The 21,851-nt window shown below is 42.8% G+C and overlaps 1 protein-coding gene across 5 annotated transcripts in view; it reads left to right on the top strand.

The window, feature by feature from the left end:
• Positions 1-4,885: 4,885 nt before the first annotated feature.
• Positions 4,886-21,851, top strand: part of LOC148026563 (uncharacterized) — a 63,111-nt gene continuing 46,145 nt past the window's right edge. For 2 of the 5 annotated variants that reach the window (XM_087691004.1, XM_087691005.1), the window contains exons 1-6: positions 7,723-9,289; positions 9,386-9,643; positions 9,732-9,974; positions 10,178-10,375; positions 10,465-11,821; positions 11,920-12,199. In XM_087691004.1, coding sequence (XP_087547130.1) covers positions 8,849-9,289; positions 9,386-9,643; positions 9,732-9,974; positions 10,178-10,375; positions 10,465-11,821; positions 11,920-12,199 — 2,777 coding nt within the window. In that variant the 5' untranslated portion in view covers positions 7,723-8,848. Of the gene's footprint in view, positions 4,905-7,722; positions 9,290-9,385; positions 9,644-9,731; positions 9,975-10,177; positions 10,376-10,464; positions 11,822-11,919; positions 12,200-21,851 lie in introns of those variants that run through there. The other 3 variants (XM_087691007.1, XM_087691003.1, XM_087691002.1) reach the window with 3 other exon arrangements.

Consider the following 21,851-nt stretch of genomic DNA (forward strand, 5'->3'; position numbering starts at 1 on the left):
TGCTTCCTTTATCTAATGGTAGTTTCTTTGCTAGCTAAATGTTTGTCGATGACAATGCTCATATTATTGAGGAAGATTTTGGGAGCATTCCTAACATTTTTTATATTTATGGATAGAAACGTTGATGTTTTGGGCCCACTTGTCAATAGGAGAAAATTGAGGTTTTAACTCTTTATTTTTCTAGAGAAGGTGCCCATTTCTATCTTAAAGAGATATTGATATTAGGAAAATCTTTAAGCATTTGAATCACCTTGTATATGTTGGCATTTCTATGAAGTAGAGATCCAATAGGTTGTTCCCAAACATTTTAGCTGAAATGAACCCTTGGAAAAGTACTCCCTTATCCTATTCTATTCAACTAGTTTAAAGCATATTTTATAGTCTCCACTATGTTTGTTGCAATGACTTTTGCTTTTTGCAAATAATCTTGGGAAGAGATTGAAAAAGTTTTCAAGAACTTTATGTGGCATCAAGATGACCATCAAGTATGCCATTCTTGGGCTAGGATCGTGGCTATAAAAAATCATGGAGGTTTAGAATTTGGCTCCCTTTTTGAGAGAACTATCAAATTTAGTCTAAGGTGGCTTCAAATAATTTCCTTCTTGCCATGGGCGATCTTGTTGCCAAGTTAGATTTTACTTGCCCCTATTAAGGGTAAGGTGTGGCCTAATTTTCAATGATTGATATGATGCTTTGATATGAACATACTAGATTGGTTCAAACCCTTCAAGCTTAAGGATAGATTCTCTCTTATTCCAAAGAGAGGGGACAAGAGAGGCATGGTTAGTTTCAATTTCTTCCAAAGTAAAGTAAGATTTCCCTACTTCTCTAAGATTTTGGACTTGCTTAGATGGTAGTATGCTTTCTCTTAATGGCACTTCTATTTTGAGATTAAAGCCCATTCCTTCTTTACTAGATAGAATTGGTTCTTGAAGGCACATGCATTTAAAACACAAGTTACCATTTTGCTTTCTCTAATAAGTTTCAAGGTTGGTATTGGCAATATGGAATGCTATTCTTTTGATCTTCTTTTGCCAAGGTTGATTTTGCCTACTTTGTAGACTTATTATGGCTAAACAACATATTAGAAGAAGGATACCTGAGTGGAAGCAAGTTCCCGCCATTGTCCTTTGTGTAAAAGTTTTGAAAATGGTTTTTAAAGGTTGCTTTTTTCTTGCACATAGAAAAGGAGATTCTAGAAGAAGAAGATATAAGGCTAGCTATCAAACTCTAAGCCAACGTAATGGCTTCTTCTTGGGCAAATGCCAAAAAGTAATATAGTGCTTGTATGGTTATACAAATGTGGGGATATCCTCAACGTTGCTAGTATTTGTCTCATATACAACTTTAAAAGATGCACCATCAACTATTGTTATGAATTGACAAAAATAAAAAATGTGGATTTTGGAGATTTTTGCAATGTCTTATTCTTATGCATTAAAGTACAAATCCACGTGGAATTTAATCACATGTGAGCCTTTCATTTCTATCTTGAATACGCCTAGCATCAAGTGATGACAATCATTGAACTCGAAAATGAATCTTACAATGCAAACAAAAAAGAGACCTTTGACTAATGGGGGGAAGGACCTCTCAAAGGAATTAGGTGTATTGTTACTTATTACTTGTTAATAAATGATTTCTTGAACATATGTTTTGGATCATACCATATTACCAAAAAAAAACTCATTAATTGATTTCTTGGCCATGTGGTTTGATTAGTAGAATTTTCAACGGTGTGTTGAGACAATAAGAAATTTATGGTGGTTCCAAAGTCACAAGGAACCTGCATATTGGTACATAATACATGTACGGCGTGATGAATGGGTTGTTTCAAAAACAAGGATTAAGGATTCTATGATGACGACAAAATCATTAATGTGGCTCCTATGGCATATGCAGATTTTATTACAATGACATAGTTTTGTGGTGTTCAAAGATTGCTATTGTATCACCCTTAATGGTGCTTTCATGAATCTTACTTTTGGCCTTATGCTCTAACCTTTGTTTAGACCTTCACCTTACGTATGAGTCATAATTAACTTTTATAATCTCCATATTGTCCTCCTAGAGCTAATGAGAAGTGTAGTATCAAGCTCCACAAATGATAGTGGGTAAAGATAATCCCCTCCTAGGTTGAAATGAGTTCAATCTCACTCTACTTTGTACTACTATATTATTTTCATTGTAGGTTCCTCTTTCTCATGTGTAATATCTCCCTCTCTCTTCCCCCTCCCCTTTTTATTGAAACCCCCCCCCCCCCCCCCCTCTCACATATAGGCTCCCCCCCCCCCCCTCTCTCTCTCTCTCTCTCTCTCTCTCTCTCTCTCTCTCTCTCTCTCTCACTCTCTCTCTCTCTCTCTCTCTCTCTCACTCTCTCTCTCTCTCTCTCACTCTCTCTCTCTCTCTCTCTCTCTCTCTCTCTCTCTCTCTCTCTCTCTACATTAGATTAAACTTTTTGCTTTGAAATGTCTTCATTTTTTTACTTTTCATTTTTAATTATATATTTTTACTTTTTTATTTTTAATTATATATTTTAAAAGTTTTTAAATTAAAAATTTTTAAACATAATTTTTCACATACTCAGAGAGAGAGAGAGAGAGAGAGAGAGAGAGAGTTATAGAGAGCGGAAATACAAAATTTAACAGAGAGAAAGAAGAAAAACAAAGAGAGAGAGAGAGAGAGAGAGAGAGAGAGAGAGAGAGAGAGAGAGAGAGAGAGAGAGGGAAGAGACGAGAGAGGGGGGAGAGAGATAGAGGAAAAAAATAAGAGAGAGAATATGACCACACCGAGAGAATGATAAAAGGCAAGGAGAGAGGGGCAAGATAAGAAGAGAGAGAATAAAAAAGAGGAGAGAGAGAAGCAAAGAGAGAAGTAATAAATAAGAGAAAGAGAGAGAGAGAAGAAAAATGAATGAAAAAGTAGGAGAGAAAGGGAAAAGAGAGAGAATGAAAAAGTAGGAGAGAGAGAGGGGAGAGAAGGGCAAAGAAAAAAGAGGAGAAAATTTAAAAAGCAGGGAGAGAGGGGAGATAGAGAGATAAATAAAAAAAGAGAAAGAGAGGGAAAGAGAAGAGAGAAGAGTGGGAAAAAAATATAAGAGAGAGAGAGAAGAAGAAGAAGAAGAAGAAGAAAAGAAATAAGAAGGGAGAGAGAGAAAAGGAAAAAAGGGGAGAGAGAGAGAGGAAGAAAAGAAAAAAGAGGAGAGAACAAAGAGGGAAGAGAGAGGGAGAAAAAAGATGGGAGACGAAAGATTGAGGGAAAAAGGAAAGAAAGAGAGGGGTGAGAAGAGGAAAAAATGAAAAAAAACAGAGAGAGAGAGAGAGAGAGAGAGAGAGAGAGAGAGAGAGAGAGAGAGAGAGAGAGAGAGAGAGAGAGAGAGAGAGAGAGAGAGAGAGAGAAAGAGAGGGAGAAAAAAGATTGAGAGGAAGAGAAAGAAAGAGAGGGGTGAGAAGAGAAAAAATGAAAAAAAATTGGACAGAGAGATTTGGGGGGCACAGAGAGAGAGAGAGAGAGAGAGAGAGAGAGAGAGAGAGAGCAAAGAGAGAATGAAAAAAGAAGGGGGAGAGAAAAGTAGATAAAAAGGAGGCGAGAGAATGAGGGGGAGGGAAAAGAGGAGAGAGAAAATGTGGGAAGGGAGAAGAAATAAAAAAATCAAGGGAGAGGGGTGAGAAGAGAGAGAAAATAGAGAGAGATAGAGTGGAAAATTTTAGGAGGGAGAGGTGAGAAGAGAGAGAAAGAGAGATGAATGTTTGACTTGAACTTCAAACTTGTGAGATCCAACTTTGTGTATATATAAAATTTTATAAGTCCGATGCATAAAAGAGATTGTATGTATATTTGATGTTTTATATTATAAATTTTATAATTTGCTTTTAGTTTTATGTTTGATGTGAGAGAGAGAAAGAGAATAAGGAGACGAGAGAAAATAAACTATAATAAAAGGCAAAGAGAGAAAAACAATATTAGACATAGGGAATTGGGGGAGAGAGAAAGAAATATGGAGAAAAGAAAAAAATTAAAAACTGAGAGGGAAAAGAGGAGAGAGAAATAGGAGAAATAGATCGTCGAGCTATTGCATGGCAACTTCGCTCACTGCTTCGTGGCAACTTCACAATCAAAGCAACCTAGTGTTCCGTATGCACAAAGCATGCATGGCTGCTAATAGTGATTGTAGTGAGTGTGTCTCTAGGTCCTATATAGGTTACCTTTTTTATGTGCTTTAGCATGGTTGTTACCCATGGGTTTGGTTTTGTGCCTTGAGACTTTTCCTCTTCCTTGTGAGATGTATAAAAACTTCACATTCCTCTAGTCATCATGGGTAAAGACCATACCTTTGTCAAAACAATTCACAAGCACTCTTGGAGTGGTGTTATGTACTAGGCGTGTCTCTAATACCTTCACCTAGGAGGACCAATTTTTCATCCCCTTCCAAATTCTTTAATAAGCTATGTGTGTATCATGTGTTATGCGAACCCTTTAATAAGTTATATTGACCTAATATGACTTTCCTCAAGGATTCATATGGTGGTTCCACATTGTTGAAAAGAAGTATGTATTCTTTCAAGTATTAAAGTTTGATGCCTTTTGTAGGACTTCCTTGCTTCTCATAGATGTGATATTGAATCAAGCCTTCAATATCACTGATTATAAGTGAATGTCTCTTTTGTTTCCACACAAAAAGAGTGTGAGAACCCACGTTACATGCTAAGTGTGTGAATGGTGTAAAACACTACAAAAAATATAATTTTACAATTTGTTCATGCTCTTATTGTGAGTTCCATGGAACACCAACTTTGTTACTTGAAAAACATAAGTTTGACATGCAAATATGCAATCGTGCTCTATGTTGCATGGAATGATCTACATGAGACAATTGTCTCTCGAGCTCTTGAAAAAGTCCAAAGGTACAATTACAACAATATTGCTTTGTAGAATCTTATGCAACTTCTTTGTTCTATTTAGCTAACGAGAGTATCTTGGAAACACGAACAAATATTTCCATGTTATTAAAGAAAAAGACAATATTTGTGTGTCACTTAAAAGGTTTCCGAATGACCTTACCTTAAGGTTCACTCTTTGTGATTGCATACTCTTAATTGCATTAGCAAGCTTGCCCTTTTTTAATTGCACGTTATTACATGCATTCTATTTCAAAACAAGAAGAATAGATTGGAGCATTATACATAATGTACTTGACTTGTTGGAAGATATTTGTTGGGATTTAGATCATACTAAGTTTTCTTTAGACTTTCTTAGGCACAAACCAATCTCATGTAATAGTTTTAACTTAATGACTCTAGCCAAAAAAATTTCAACCAAACAAGAAAAAATCCTATATCAAATCTTTAGAATGCATGATTTACCACATGTTTGAAACTTGAAGGAACTCTCCCAACTATATCTAAGTCAATTAATGAACTTTAACTTTTAAGAGTTGGAAAAGTCAAAATCCAAAGTCTAATTCAAGGAAACTTCCATTTACACAAAGTTTATAGGTGAGGCCATTTAACAAATTGTAAAGCTCACTGGAAGTATTGAATTGAGATACACATTTCATCTCTAACACATAAGATACCTTGAGGAGTGCCTTTGAAACAATGAAGGCCAACAAAATTATTGAAGTTCTAATTACATAGCTATCTAGATCAATTGTACTTTGTGATGTCACAATTAAGTGGCTAGAAAATTTGAAGTTGTAAGTATTATGGATGCTTAAGCTAACATGAAGTGTGCAAGGCTACTCCATTTATTAGTTTAATATGTTGTCAAGGAAGGACTTGCTTTGCCAAGTTGTGAACAAGAAATAGATTACTAAAACGGGCATTTATGTCCATTTTCTAGGTTAAAGATGATGACTCATATAATGTTTCATGTGGGTGCATAATTGCCAAGGATTTGTGGTTGAAAGTTTGGAATTGGCTCAATGCTATTAACTTGCATGTTGTTGACTTGGAAGCAAGTTATTGGGGTGCAAACATAGTCTCGAGGGTTTGTTAAGCTTTAGAATTGTTATTAGAGCTGTAGGTATTAACCATAGTCTAGGATCTTAGGAATAGAAATGGTATTTAAGCTAATAATGCATGTGATGGCCACTCTCTCTCTATTTCTCTCTTTTGTGTGTGTGTGTGTGCGCGCGAGCGTGCGTGCGTGCATGCATGCACGTGTGCGTGTGTGTGTGTAACGAAATGGATTTACATTGCATGTAAGTTTTATAAGGAATAAACCTTTCTCTTATGCTCATGCATGTAAAAGGTTGCCTATGGGAATAAGACAAAAGTTGTTAATTGAGCATTCTTATGGAGTTGAATATTAACTCTTTATTTCACATTACATAAAAAGCCTATTATAGAGTGTTGTCTACATCATTCAAATAATTTATTGCATAATGATGTCTCCATTAATGTTTTTTAAACTCATAATACTCATGGTGAGAGCACATTAAAGAGTTGAAAGAGATCCTATCAATCATGATTACATCTTCATTTAGTTGTATCTATATTTTGCTCCATTAAATTGAAAGAATAGAACACTCCAAATGTCTTTATTAGCACATATTGATTCACCCAATTGACTCTACATACAATTGAAAGAATAGAACACTCCAAATGTCTCTATTAGCACATATCGATTCACCCAATTGATTCTTCTTAAGTTTTCCCATAGAGTCAGACAACAAGGCCACTTCACCAATGCTTGGTTTCTTTTACATGTTCCTAATATGGACAAAGTTATTGTTGATTTTGCTTTCAATCTCTATGTAAGCCTTTTGACTCTTAACTTTACTCAACTATTGTTCCTCTTACCTGTTCTTAATGTTTCAAGAATAATTTTAGGTTTACTTTTCCTCTTCACCTATGTAGATTTTGTTTGTTATTAGGAAGCCAACAAAAGAAATATAAAGTAGCTTTAGGGAGTTAAAAGGTTCAATAAAATGGCCCCATAGTTAAGGCCTTGAAATTAAGGGTCAATAGAATGACACCACAAGGCCTAATCATGTCATGAAGGCAAGCTTAGACAGATATATTTGAGGAAATGCTTTTGATTACTTGAGTAGATTTTTAGAAATCCCATTGTTCAATCTATTCAGTTCCATTAGGCTATCACAAATGGATTAGGGTAAAGAGGCCAAGAAAGGGCAACACTCCAATAAGGATGCATGCGGTCGCCCAATGTTGTGTTAATTTTTTCTAGTTTTATACATACTTTAGTAAGCTAGTTTGCTGATGTGTTAGTTTGTGATGGCTCCTGGGGTTTGATCGGAGTTGCCATTATACCAACCTAGTCATGACTTTGGTTGGCCTATGGCGATTTTCAAGATCCTAATAGTTTTAAAAGGATTTATTCAATATAAAAAATTCAAGCATGCAAAAAAATGAGAAGGAGCTTAACAAGTTTGAAGAAAAGAACACATATCTGCCATATCTATATAAGAAAAATATTACCCTTACATTGGGTGACATGTTCACTCTTAGAGGGCATCAAATGTTGTTGTTATACTTATCCCTTAACATTAAAAGCTCAAGTCTTAGGTTCGAATTACTACATGCTAGATCATTGTACTCTACATTGTTGACTACTTGGCAAGCTCACACAATCAAATTAGAAGGAAGCCAACACATCATGTAGATGCTCTGTAGTTTACAATGTCAGTGAGATGATGGCTATTTTTATGCGGGATGGACAAAAAATTGAACCTCGACTACATTTATTAGGGTGACAAACAAGTTGTAAGAAAAGTAGTAATTTCGAGAGTCCACACCAATGGTGACATGGTCTTTTAGCCCTTGCACGAGAAGACTTGTAACAAGCACTTTTGACTTTACTTACCTTTAGCTCTTTCAAGTGATGGAAAGTTTGCATAAATGAGACACAAGTGCATGCTCTCAAGGTCACCTTTTCCTTGTTAACATTGAGGCAATGCCTGCACGTTGGATTGATCTCCTTCGTGTTCTATACAAATTCTATCAAATTACAGAGAATGAGCTTAGATATTATGAGCTATTTACCAAGCATGGCCACAATATTGATGGTGCATGGTAGAACACAAGAAAGAAGTGACATATAGACCGCTTAATTTTGAAACCAACATGTTCTTTTGTTGCGAAGCTTTTTGTTTGGTAGATGAGATCTTATGACATATAGGTGAACCAGCCTTAGAGCCGCCCTAACCCAAGGCATCCACAAACTCACACGCATGGGTTCATGGTGCTTGTAAAGGAATCAGCATCAAAGAAATGATGAAGCTCTATCAGTTCGTTTTGGCCCTAGCCTATGATTAGTTGAGAATACCAACAGTTTGCATGGGGGGTCTCTACCCCTTCCCTTAGCTATGGCGATGACGGCTGCAGCCCGCGTTCATGTGTAAGCGGGACACCTCACCCTTCTCCGAGACTTCCTCATCGATTGCCACACAGCTTTCCCTCTTTTCTCTCCGTCGCAGTCGTGCAGTTTTTGCTGTTTTTGAAAACTCTCACTAGCTATTGGCATGAGGCGATCCTCCGATTTCTTCTTGAAATGGCGGAGAGAGCGTATGCGTGTCGCCTGAAACCAGATTGAAGCAGCATAAAAAATTGATTGCCATCAAGGTGGAATCCCCTGGAGTTAGGGTTTTCTTCCTTCTCATAGAGCTCCTCAACCAGAGCAGTTTCAGTTTTTGTCTTCCAGGGGTGAAATCTTCATGATTTGGTCGGAAATTTTGTTCCATGAGCTTCAGCACCTTCCTTCTACAACCTGACTTCATATTCAAAGACGCAGGCTGCTTGTTTTCTTGTTTCAAGAGTCCTCTCTGCTCTTCAGTCGAATCCAATGTACGTTGACTATTTGTCTGTTCCAAAACTTGCCTCGGGGGATGGCAATCCTTACAGGAGATCGCTATTTGGACCTTTTATCCCGATTCGTGGAGGAACAGGCAGGAGCTTTACTGGATGGCAACCTCGTCCTGAAGCTTAATCCCGTTGGCCTGCATTATGTCCAAACACGGCTCGATGCACTGCATGAGCTCGAGAGGATACGTGCAGGAGCCCCTGTGGATTACCTGCGGGCATACATTGCTGATCTTGGTGATCATCGCGCTTTGGAGCAGCTGAGGCGTGTTCTAAACTTGTTGAGTGCTGTGAAGGTAGTATCTGTGTTGCCCACTCCTGCTCGTGATCCTTCACCAGTCACACTCTCACCTTTTGGACGGTTGCGTTCACTTGAGCTCAGAGGATGCGATCTTTCCAGTTCGGCAGCTCGAGGATTGCTAGAACTCAGGCCAATCCTGGAGAGGCTTATTTGTCACAATTCAGCTGTCAGTGAGGCTTGCATCATTTGTTCTAAAATGTGCTGTAGTGTTTCCTGCTTGTACATGCAGTGATTAGTCTCTCTCAATGCTGTCATGCTTCAGGACGCTCTTCGGCATATTTTCACGGAGCGTATTGTTGAAATCAAGGATGCTCAAGTATGGAGTCGCTTAGCATATGTTTCCTGTGCTTCTAATGGGATGCTTCTCATGGATGAGTCTCTGCAGTTACTTCCTGCACTTCAATACATGGATCTAAGCAGAAATCGTTTTGCCAAAGCAGCTAACCTGCATCGTTGCTCAAGGCTAAAATTTTTGGATCTGGGATTTAATCAGCTTCAGAACATCTCTGCCCTCAGTCAGGTCTGCTCAACTAGCTTGGATTTCAACTACAGTCCTATCCATGGCATTTTGAACTTCACGTGTCCTGATACTTGTGGCCATGTTTCAGTTGAAAAGCCAGATCACAAAGTTGGTGCTCAGGAACAATTGTCTCGTCAACGTGCATGGTATTGGTGCTCTAACATGTTTAGATGCCCTTGATCTCTCTCACAATCTGATCTCCAAATTCAAGGAGTTGAAGTCGGTTGCAAGCATACGCTCACTAAAACTCCTTTTTCTAGAAGGCAATCCTATAAGTGTTCATTCTTCTTACAGAGAAGAGGTTTTCAGCCTTTTCTCGGACCCCAGCAAGGTGATTGCCGCATGCATGCATGTCTGTGAATTTGCCACGTATGTAAATTGGACAGCTTATGGGATGACAAGCTTTGTACTTCATAAATGACTATACATAGTAACTCCTGAAATTCATGCTATTTTTATTTTTTGACTGGCCAATCTTCAAGAAACGATCAACAGCATTTAGATCAGAAGCTGAATGGTACTTTGCCTTTCCAGGTATGTTTAGATGGAAGGAACATCACCCGGTCAGAAATCTGGAGTGTCAGTAGGATTGTATTGAAGCGTCAAAAGCAAGAAGCAGTTTATGGATCATATGCTCCTGCTGAAAGTTTTGAAGCAGAAGGTTTTCTTATGGAAAATGAGAGCACTGCCAAGCACGTTTTGGATGCAATGGCCAACATGCCAAGGGGAAAGGCATGTGATAGCTGTATGGCATGCCTATTACTGTGGATTGACTACCCTCTGTAAATCTCTTACTCTGATTTTGTTTTGCTAATGTGCAGAGAAAAGTCTCGAGACTCGCTTTAATACAGGATGCTCAGTTGCATGTACAGGAACCTGCTGATCAAGATGAGTCTACTGGGTTGTATGCATCTGGAAACCTCCCTCGAGACACAAGGGAGAGATGGCCAGATGTTGTAGGTGAGGTGGAGCAAGAGAAAGAGGAGGTATTGCAGCTAATGCAGAGGGTTGAAGCCTTGAAGGAGGAAGGTTCAAAAACTTGGCTTCAAGACTTGAAGGTGCTGTTAGAAGACAACATTCGCCAGTCAGGACCGGGACATCAAGATTTCGAAATACAACATGATAAGAAGAAGCCAATGTCAGAGTCAAAGCTGAAGGGATTAAGGAAACGTTGGAGCAGGAGGCGGCGAAGGTTTAAACAGAAGTCTACAGAGGAAGGAGCGGTACTGGAGCAGGAAAGGGAAGAGAGTGCTGACTCTCAGCTGAGTAAAGAATATCATTCATTGCAGAATTATAGCTTAGCTTCTAATGGAAGTTTTGAATCACTTGGAACAGGCGTGGATGAGCATTCATTGTCGGATGTGGCCTCTGATTTACCTTATACATCAAGTCCTAAACCTCTGACTGATCAACATTCTTCTGAGGAGAAGAATAGAAAAGTTTCGGAACATGACACTGGTGGACACACAGATGAGAATGCTCATTCTGGGTTAGGTTATACAGCTGATGAGGAACAGACCAGCATGGATGAGAACCTTGGCTCTTGGAGGGTAATTAATGAGATGTTGGAATCTCAGGGAGCAACAGGCACTGTTAGGTCTCCACCTCAGTATCACAAAGAGGTTTTGCAAAAACGCCAAGATTTAGAAGAAGAGTTTCTTCGACTCTCATTAGACTCAGGTTGTGCACCTTCATCTAATGACAGTGAAACTAGCAGTGATGATACATTAATGACAGTCTCCAGCTCTGAGATGTCTGAGGATAGTCCCAAAACTCACATAACTTTTAGGGAAATGTCTGAGTCTGGTTACAAAGAAACTTCGCAGCCACAGCCTGCATTACATAAGAGTGTGGGAGATTCTCTTTCAAGACAGAACAGATCCAATTCCAGCAGTGAAGAGTCTATGTACAGTGATTCTAAAGACCGCAGAAGAAATAAGCCATCAAGCAATCACAATTCCATGGGATCATGTAATTTTACTAGTACACCACAAGAAAAGTCTATGGAACTGTCAAGAACTGGACATCTCGAACCTGCATGTGCTGATGATATACTGGCTAATGCTGGAGGTGGGATGACTCAGGATTCCTTGAAAATCTTGGGTCCAAAGCCGAAGGTGAAAAGGAAAATGAAAAGAGCACGAACAGTAGAGATTATTGAGGATGTAAAGGACACAGGTAAAGATACAGAACTTCAAAGTTATGGAGATTCATTCAAGTAGATATCCTATTGTGCAGATTTTCACTTTTCAATTGCTGATTTTTGAGACTTGCAGATGGGAATGCTGGAGAATTCCAGACAAATGGAGTATGTTCAGCTGCCAATCGGTTATCTGTGGTTGGTTGTGAAGTACTAGAAGGTTCGAATATAGGTCCTGTTGGAGGCAATACAGTGATAGTGTTGCCAAGGGACCAAGTAGTTGCCACTGGTGGAAGCTCCACAGGACCTGTGGAAACATTCTGTATAAAGCTTGGGAATGCTGAGGAACATGAAGTTTGTTTACGATTTGTCAAGTGTGGCTGTTTCCGGCTTTGGGATGATGCTTTTGTTGAGAGGTAGAAGGATCCTGTGAGACTTTGGACCATGAAAAGCTTGTCTAGTTTTTGTGTGCATATGTTAAATTCCCTTCCCTTTCTCACAACCACTATCTCTTGAAAAGCCTTTTTTAAAATGGAGTTTTAACTGAAGTTTTAATAACAAGCTAGAAGATGCCTGAATTATTCAATGGATAGACTGTTAATGAGCAGCAAGGGACACTATTGGATAACTCTTGAAAACTAATACTTTCCTCATGGAAGCATTCTGGTTTTCTGGGAGATTGTCAAGCATGCTCGAAACGACATTCAATTACAAGACTAAGTGCCCTATAGATGCAAAATCTGAGTGCAGTCTTGAAGAAAAAGTTGATTTATACACTCCAGCTGTGAAAACATCTTAAATTTGCCTTGCTAGATTCTGTTAGCAGACATGCTATTCATTTCTTGAAATGTGTACATCTTCCACTTGTGAGCCTGAGTCTGAGTCAAATGAGCTCTGTCACTCTCTTAGTCTTTCAGTCTTGCTTAAGTGTCAGATTCCTCCATTTCAGGCACATCAGCGGAGATTAGGGTTTCTAGGGCTTGATCATCTCATCCTCTGGTTCATTTTGCATGTTCACAGTGCATGCTGATCATTGATTGGAGTGCATCTCTCATTTTTGCCATGTGGCCCATGGGTGGCTGGTTTTGGTAGGCACCATCCTTCTGGCATCAGATCAGCCAGTTCATGCTCTCATTGCCTATACTGACACAGTGCAGCCCATGCCTTTACCCATCCATCATCCAGCCTTCATCATTCTTACTCATATTCCTGAGTCGGATTCCCATCTTTTGTCATCGGTTGGGGGTCCTCACTAATGCACCTCTGCAGTGTGTAGAGGCTGATTGCGTGCAGCTTTGTATAAGTATTCAGGTCAGTGTTTTCCTTCTGTTTCTTTGCATTTCATTTTCCTTTGTTTTCTCTCTGTATTCCTGCTTCCATTGCACACTCACATGGTATTAGAGCCAAACAGAATGTAAGGGAGCACTTCTGCTGCATTATTTTTCATCTGATCTGCTGTATTTCTATGCCCTACAGCCAGGTGACCTGTTACTGGTCCCTTTCAGCTGTTGCCACTCTCTCACACAGCTGGGGTCATCATCCTAAAGGTATTCTCCACTTTCAGCAGGTCATTCTTCATCTTTTAGCAGTTGTCTCTTCACAACGCAGCATTCAGCAGTCTTCTCTCTCCAAACCGCAGCTTGCCCTAGCTGAACCTAAAACAGTTTTTGGTGTCAACAGCAGGTCATTTTTGCTTTTGGAGGCTGCTGAAGTCAAAACGTAGCAGTGAGTAGATGCTATCCACTCCAGGAGGCAGTCCCAATCAAAACACATAATTTCTTGGTTTTTTGCCGGTTTTCTGAAGGATACACGGTGGACAGTATGATTGGCAGGATTTGATGGAGATGATTCCCATACATAGACCATGAGGGCCACCAAAGCAATTGCCGAGACCATGAAGATCCAACGATTGTGACTGTGAGGATCGTGGTGAAGACCATCGAGAATGGGAGGATTGATGCGAAGATTGTGATCGTGTCTATTGCGAGGATCAAGATGCAGATCGTGGTCAGCCTTCCTTTCGTTCATAGTCCCTTCCTCTTTCCATCTTTCTTTTATCCTCTTTGTCCTCCATTCCGTGGATGTTCATCATGGCCCCACTTGTTTAGGTGACCATCCTTCCCCATCTGTCAGAGAAAGAAAAGCTTGACACTTGAATTGGGCCATCTGGTCATGCAAGATTGAGGGTATCCTTGATGCATTTGATCTTTGGGATTTTGTCACCCTCCCACTCACCATTCCATGGTGGATTCTTAGATCGGATCTATGATGGATTTGATAGCATTGTGGGACCGACTTATTTCTTTGGCTTGTCCTTTTCTTTGCATGAGTTGCCATGATTCAATTCTTATTTATGTATGATGCATTTGTAATGCCTCAAAGGTCTAGATTGGATTGTTGTCTCTTTATTAGGTTAAGGCATTGGTCCATAGGATTAAAGCTATGATAGCTTTTTGTCACAGATTCCTTGACCACAAAGCATTACATCATAAAGATGGAGTAGATTCGGGATGAGCTTGCCTCCCTTGGTAACCCCTCAAGTGCAAATGTATGTGAATGAGGGTGTTAGATGAAGGTGGGTGATGAAGAGATGATGATGCCAAAGTGCAGCGATGTGGAAGCGCAGGATATAGATTGAGAGAGAGTGAACACAGAGAAAGAAAGAAAGAAATATTAACGTCTACATAAGGTCAATGTGGCCTATGAGACAAAATCCAGAGTTTATCCATGTCTAATGTCATCTCATCAGTAAAGGAAAAGATAACATTAGAAATAAGTTGGTGGCCTATGAAACAATACTGAAAATAACTATGCGATGGGACTATACTAGGGTTGAACAATGTGTAGTGTTGTTCCATCGATAGAAAAGAAAAGGAAAGGAAAGGAGAACCAGATCTGATAGAACCATGTACAAAAGTGTAGTGGGGACTATGGGCTGTAGTTGATCTCAAGATTTGCACATGATCTCAGCTATGATGCGGTCCCTAGCTGCTTCACTGATATGCCTGGTGGTGAGTTTGCGGTGTCTCGTGATAATGGCTCTAATCCGACTGTGGTGTGGTCTCCTCGGACATGGTCCTGGTAGACGGGTCGTCGTGCTCAACGAAGGGAAATGGCTCTATCCAATGTGCTCCACGGTGTGGCTTGTAAGGTGTCTGGTGAGGCGGCTCTATCTCTGCTAGGCTAGTAGTGTCAGTAGGGTCGGCTCTGTAGAAGAAGTCTGTCACTGCTCTTTGTGTGTCCCCCTCTGGGTGAGCTGGCCTCCTGTCTCGCAGTAGTGCAGTTCGGCGCCTCTCAAGCTCCAGGAGAAAGAGACCTAGGTATCTTTGGTTCTCGCACTACATGACACGACGAAGGGGTCCAAATCCATCACGGAAGAGGTAGTGGTACCGTCCTCGTATGTCATAGTATACTGTGCATCTGTATATGTAGTGCTCCTCTGTCTTAGGCTCTCGACCACAAAGCTGGCAAGTTCTATCCTCTGCTAGGGTATTTGTCCATCTGCCTGTCTCCATTTGAAGCCTATGTGAGGAGGTGCGAATCTATCCGATAGCAACCCGTACGCTATGGGAGAGATGGGTGTCCATATATGCTGACCGAATAGTGAAACCATCATCGGAGAGACACAAGAAATGACTCCTGTAGAACTCCATCCTCGATCCTAGAGAGAGTGGTGGATGGATCCATGTCCTTGCTCTCTCAATCCTCAAGATATCAGCTCTGATCACCTGGTTCAACTCTGATCGACTGAGAGAAAGTGTAGGGCAGTCAAGGCTATAATCCAAAGGTGGAAGACAATCAATATCCAAATCATGTAGGCTCATCCAAATAGTCATTTGTAAAAACCAACAATTCTTCTTGCCTCCTCCTGCTAGTTGTCTAGATGAGGTTAGTGCCAATCTAGAGTATCTATGGCATGGAAGTTCCCATAGTCTGTGCCAAAAGGTCATTGCCATGAAGAGTGTCTTCGTAACTATAGGTGCTGCCCCTAGCTCTGCTCTGACAATGGGATGTGGGGTGGAGGGCTTCCTCCTAATCATATGTACTATCATCATGATCAATGGCCTTTCCATGCTATCCCAACCATCATAATAATCCCTCTCTACTCCAATCTGATCAGTGAGTGGCCTAAGACGCTTGTGGTACAAGCTGCAATCCCATACCTTTGCTCCATATAGTAATGCAGGTGTGACTAGGGTGTCAAACGACCGGAGTTTGGTGCGGGGCTCCTGGAACTGTATGCGAGCACATTGACTCTCGAGTGCCCCTAGTGCTGCGTATCCATGTGCCAGATATGCCTCTGATGCCCCTCTCAATGAAAAACGTGGGCCAGAGAAGGTGACTCCCAAATAGACATATTTCCTCACATGCTCTAGTATCTCTCCCAAATGTGAATTGGTACATAGATCTAGTCACCCATGTTGCTGAAGTATTGAAAACCATGGTTTTGGTCTTCCCAAGGTTCACTGTGAGGTCTTTATCTCTAGAGAAGATGTGTAAAGCATCTAGATGGCATTGCGATCCGTCCGGTGAATTTGAAATGAGAACAATATCATTTGCATACAGTAATATTGGTATCAGCACCCGTGCCAAGCTGGCTCCAACTCCCCCTCTGCGGTCTATGTAATCAAACACTTCATCTATGTATAAACCAAACAATGTGGGTGAAAGTGGACATCCTTGTTTCACTTCTATGGTACTATCAATCCTCTCTGATAGCCCTCCAAGTGCTCGTACATGACCTGTCACTGCCTCATATAATGCATAGACACCCCATCGTATACCCTCTGGTACTCCAATGTCCTGCAATCTTTGCATGATGCGTGTAGGAGGCATTGTATCAAAAGCTTTGCAAAAGTCTACAAAGCAACAATAGATACTCTTGCCTCGGGTTCGACCCTCAATAATGGCTATAAGTGTGTGTGAGAGAGAGAGAGAGAGAGAGAGAGAGAGAGAGAGAGAGGAGATAAGAGAGAGAGTGTTTCGGGCGCGCTGCTTCGCGAGAGAGAGAGGTCGGCGCGCTGCTTCGCGATGGCGGATCTGCTGTCCCCCTGAGCACACGCTGCGACTTTGGTGTCCTGGGCGTCCCCAGACCTGTCCGCAATCCAGCTGGCCTCGTCGTTCACATCGCCCCCGTGATCCTCCGACCTGCGGACCAGTTTGCAGACGCCGCCTAGTATTCTGTTCGATTCCGCCTGCCTTCGCGACCACAACAGGTACCCTTCGTCAGCTGCCCCGTCAGCCGTCTGCTCCTCGTCTGCTGCCCGCGGGTGCCTGCCCTCTGCACTTGCTGTGCCGCAACAGAGAAAGGGCGCCCTAACCTGGCAGCACGTGACTGCAACCTTGCACACATCCGCGATCTGATCTGCTCCTGTACAGAGAGAGAGAGCGAGAGAAGAGAGAGAGAGAGTGAGAGAGAGAGAGCCCTCCGTTTGTGGTCGGCTGCGCTGCGTCAGCGTGGAAGTCTGTTGCAGCCGTGTTGAAGCTTCACTGTCCTGTTGCTGCAGCCGGGTGGTTCCCGGATTTTGCAGGTCTGCGGGACTTGCACAGAGCGAGAAAGAGAGAGAGTGAGGGAGCGAGCGAAAGTGAGAAGACAGCAGTATGGCTGGCCTGGATATGGATTTTCTCGACCGGACGGTGGTAGCCCTTGGCCCTGATTCTGATACAGAGGAGCCGGAGGACATGGTGCCATGCACGGAGGAGCCGCCTCTGGGTTTTGAACTGCCGCCTGCGGGCAAACGCTCTAAGCACACTTCAGACGAGCCAATGGGTCCTCAGGACCGTTCCTATGCGCAGGTTGCCTCTGAACCTGTGGATTCGCAGGAAATAGACTGGGAGCATTTGCTGGACTTTGCCAATACTCTGCTTGGCGATTATGTCCAGCATAATAATGAAACCTTCGCTGCTGCGGCTGCGGATGATGTGCTGGAAGCCACGGTGGACCCAAAATCAGTCTTGCGGTCCTTCTCGGTGTTTTATGACCGTGCAGTTATACTTTTTTTCACCGGCAGGATCCCAGTGCTCTCACATATTCGCCAGTGGATGCACCATTTATTGCAAGGAGAGTATGTTGAGGAGATTTTCCTTGGACCTCGCGGCTTTTATGAGGTGCTGTTGAAATCGGAATCGCATCGAGCTGAGCTCCTGTCCAAGTTGCCACTATTCTTTGATCGCCGCCTGGTCCATGTGGTACCATGGCGCCCTATGGCTGACTTCCAGCGTCTGCTTCAACAAGAATGTCCGGTGTGGGTGGAAGTGGAAAATTGTCCAGCGGTATATTGGCCATTGTTGAAGGACGCGATGGCGGTTGTGGGCACAGTGCTGGTTCCCCCAAGCCTCAGGGCTATGAACCGAAACCGTTTATGCATGTTATGGGATACGGCCAGGAAAAGGCCTGCGTGGCTTCGCCTCAATTGCTCTGGCATGCATCCTTTGCATTTTCGCCTGAAATGGGGCAATTTTGCCGGACACTGCTTTTCATGTGGTAAATTAGGGCATTTTGTAGCTGAATGCCCGGAACGGCAACCGTCTTCTGAGGAGGCGCAGGTTGTGCAGCCCAAGGATGACATGGTGCTTGATGCCCAGACACAGGAGACCCTTCAGCCACCTACTGTCATGGATAGAGGTAAACAACAGGTCCGAGGTTTGGATTCTCCTAGCTCTGATTGGATTGAGGCACGACAAAAAAAGGTAAAAAGTTGGACACAGGCCTGGCAGATCCAGGGCCTCATGTTTCCCCGGATTCCGTGCGCACGTACACGCGCAGGAAAGACATGGTCACCTCACAGCAAGTTGCGCGTACCATGGCCCCGTCCGCCCCCCGTAATCCGTCTTCAAGGAAAGTCTATTCCGAGGGCCCCAAGGGCCCACCTGCTAAGCTGGCGTTTGATGCAAAAGGCAATGTGATTACACCTTGGGATAGGCGTTATCCCTGCCCTGCTCCCAAGGTAGTGGATTCCCCTTCTACCTCTAAAGCAGGTCGCCCGAATTCATTTGCAGTATTGGCTGATTTTCTGGATGAGGGTGTCCTGGATGCCCTCGCGGAAAAGATGCAATCGAGGCAACAGGCGCCTCGTTCCTGACTTCCTTTTTTTGAAAATATATGAAGATTGCCACGTGGAACGTGCGAGGCATTTGCTCTCGCCATAAGCAACATACCATGTGGTCTGTCTTGCATGAGAATCAGTGGGATGTATTGTGTGCAGTGGAGCACAAAAGTCATGGTGAGGCAGGGAAAGTTGTGGATTGTCGTGGATTCCGTCTGTTTTATGCAGGGACACATGCTAAGCATTATTCGGGCGTGCTGATGATTGTTCATGAGAAATACCAGCCTGTTCTTGTTAAAAATGATGTGCAGGGCCGCTTTCTGGTAATCGAAGTCCTATTTGAAGGCGAGATTTTATGGTTGCTGGGACTTTATGCTCCTAATGATCCCGCATCCCGACGGGATCTATGGTCGACTTTGCAGGGCTCTATGGCACTTGGCCGCAGAGGGTTTTTGATGGGAGATTTCAATATGTGTGTTGACTCTTCTCAGTCCACCTCAGGGCATTCGGTAATGGATACGCCAGAAAGCCGGGTGTGGAACTCCTTTGCTTTGCACGTACTTAAGCAAGATCTTTGGTCGTGGCTTCATCCTTCTGTTTCGGGTTTTACTTTTCATTCTGCACAATATGCAACCACTTGGTCGCGGTTGGACAGAATGTATATCATGCAGAGGGATGATTTTCTTCCCGAGATGCTGGAGATGAAGGTCTTGCAGCAATATGCGTTGTCGGATCATTTTCCCCTCCAGCTTGAGATGCGGGCACAATCTATTGCACCTTTTATGCAGTTGCTGGATAAGCTCCCTTTACGCTTCAACTCCTCTTATTTGAAGCATCCAATTTTTCAGGGTTATATGCAGCAACTGATTGACCGGTTCTTATTGGACTTCGCCTCTGAGGGCTTGGCTTCGTTTGCATGCCTGCTCTCTAATGTGCAGCGGGTTGCTCGGCAGTATGGGATTCACATTGCCTCTCTTTGTCGCCGACGTCGACTTGCAGTAGAGGACTTATTGGCCTTGGTCCGTTCCTTGCTCCTGGATTCCCCAGATGATGATTTTCTGCTGTCACTGGAGCGGCGTTTGGCCCATCTTATTCAAGTCTTTAGCTTGAAATCTTATCAGCAGGCCAAGCTGCATAACTTGACTGACACATTGCAAGATAATGCCTGCCAGTCTCATAAGTTCTTTCGCGCCTTGCATGCTTCTCCGGCTTGCGAAAATATGACTCGACTTCAGGATTCGGAAGGTCGCATGGTCATTGATCCGCAGACCATTATCAATATGTGCAGAAATTATTTTATGGAGCTTTTTGGTTCTTCTTCCTTGCCGTCTAGCCAGGTTACGCATGCCCGCTCGGTCTTCTATCAGCTGGTCCACCAGCAGGTTCCGTTTGATATGCAAGCCTCTTTGGAGGCGGATATTTGCGAAGAGGAGGTTATGGATGTTTTGTTGCACCTGCCTAAGGATAAAAGTCCTGGTTGGGATGGTCTCACTAATGAATTTTTTGAGCACTCGGCCACGCAGTTGGTAAAGCCATTGGTGGTCATGTTCCAGCAGGTTTGGGAAACAGGGGTCATGCCTTCTTCATGGAAAGAAGGCCTTATCAAACTGATCCCCAAGGTCCCTTCGCCGTCAAAGCTGCAACACTGGAGACCAATTTCGTTGATGGGCGTGATGTATAAAATCTTTTCCAAAGTGCTGGCAAATCGGCTTCACAAGCACCTTCCAGCTCTTGTGCACCCTCTCCAATATGGTTTCATTAAGGGATGCAACATTTTGCATAATATCTTGAATGTGCAAATGGCTATTGATTATGCGAGGCACTCCAATCAGCAAGTGGTCTTGATTCAACTGGACCTGGAAAAGGCTTTTGACTGTGTGGACTGGTCTTTCCTTGCAGATCTTATGTCTGCTATGGGCTTTGGTAATCGCATGTCCCGATTGATCTACACCATTAGTACTGAGGCTTCTTCAAGAGTTATGCTTAATGGTGGGGTCACAGAGCCATTTCTCCTTGCACGCTCGCTCAGACAGGGCTGCCCTTTGAGTCCTCTCTTCTTTGCCTTGGCGACTCACGCGGTCCTTTCAATGTTATCCTCCATGGCGGCTTCTGCCCAGCTGGCAGGGTTATCTCTTCCTTTGGGGCAGCACTTCATTAGCCAATCTTTGGCTGATGACTCCTTTATGATTTTGCAGGCGGACAGGGATAACATTCGCAAGGCATTAGATGTTTGGACGCTCTTTGGTCAAGCTTCTGGTCTTCGCATCAATGCCTTCAAGTTAGCCATTCTCAATTGCACGGAGCCTGATTTAGAGTCATTAGGCTGGCAGGGCCAGGTGGTTTCCCGTGGCTCAATTGTCAGGCATCTTGGATACCCATTGGGGGTGGATGTACGGCCAAAGGACCTGCTGGAGTGGATTTCACACAAACTGGCCGCGAAATTTATGTATTGGAAGTTGCAAGCTTGGCCGTTCCATGTCCGCCTCAAAGTGGCTCAGAAAATTATGCTACCAATGCTGACGTATTTCCTGCCATTACTGCCATGGACGCCCAGTACTTTGAAGGCTCTCACTCATCCCATTCGTTTCATGCTATGGAAGAAAGATTCACTGCGGGCAGGCATTTCCTGGATTTCATGGTCACATGCATGTACCCCTAAGCGCATGGGTGGTGGAGCTATCTTGGATGCAGAAACTCATATGCTGGCTCTTCGCTGGTCTCTGTTTCGTGCCATGTGTGTGGATCATCACCCGTGGACCATCATAGCCCGTTATTTTCTTGAGGACAGTGGCCTCCGCCAGGGTAACACACGGCTTCGAGCCTCATGGTGGCATGTCCTTAATGCTGACGCTCGATTTTCCAGTCCCTCTTCCTCTTTGTTACTGCACTTGGTCGGCTCTTGGAAAGTGGTGCTCCAAAAGGCCCGTTGGCATCCTGTAGGGGACCGCGTGCAGACAAATTCTTTTCAGCTGGAATTGTTGGTGGTATCCAGATTACTTTCATGGGAAGATAAACATCAGCT

The sequence above is a fragment of the Lygodium microphyllum genome, chromosome 13, assembly GCF_053477565.2.
Source record: "Lygodium microphyllum isolate KBCC chromosome 13, Lygodium_microphyllum_v1.1.10, whole genome shotgun sequence".
NCBI lineage: Eukaryota > Viridiplantae > Streptophyta > Polypodiopsida > Schizaeales > Lygodiaceae > Lygodium > Lygodium microphyllum.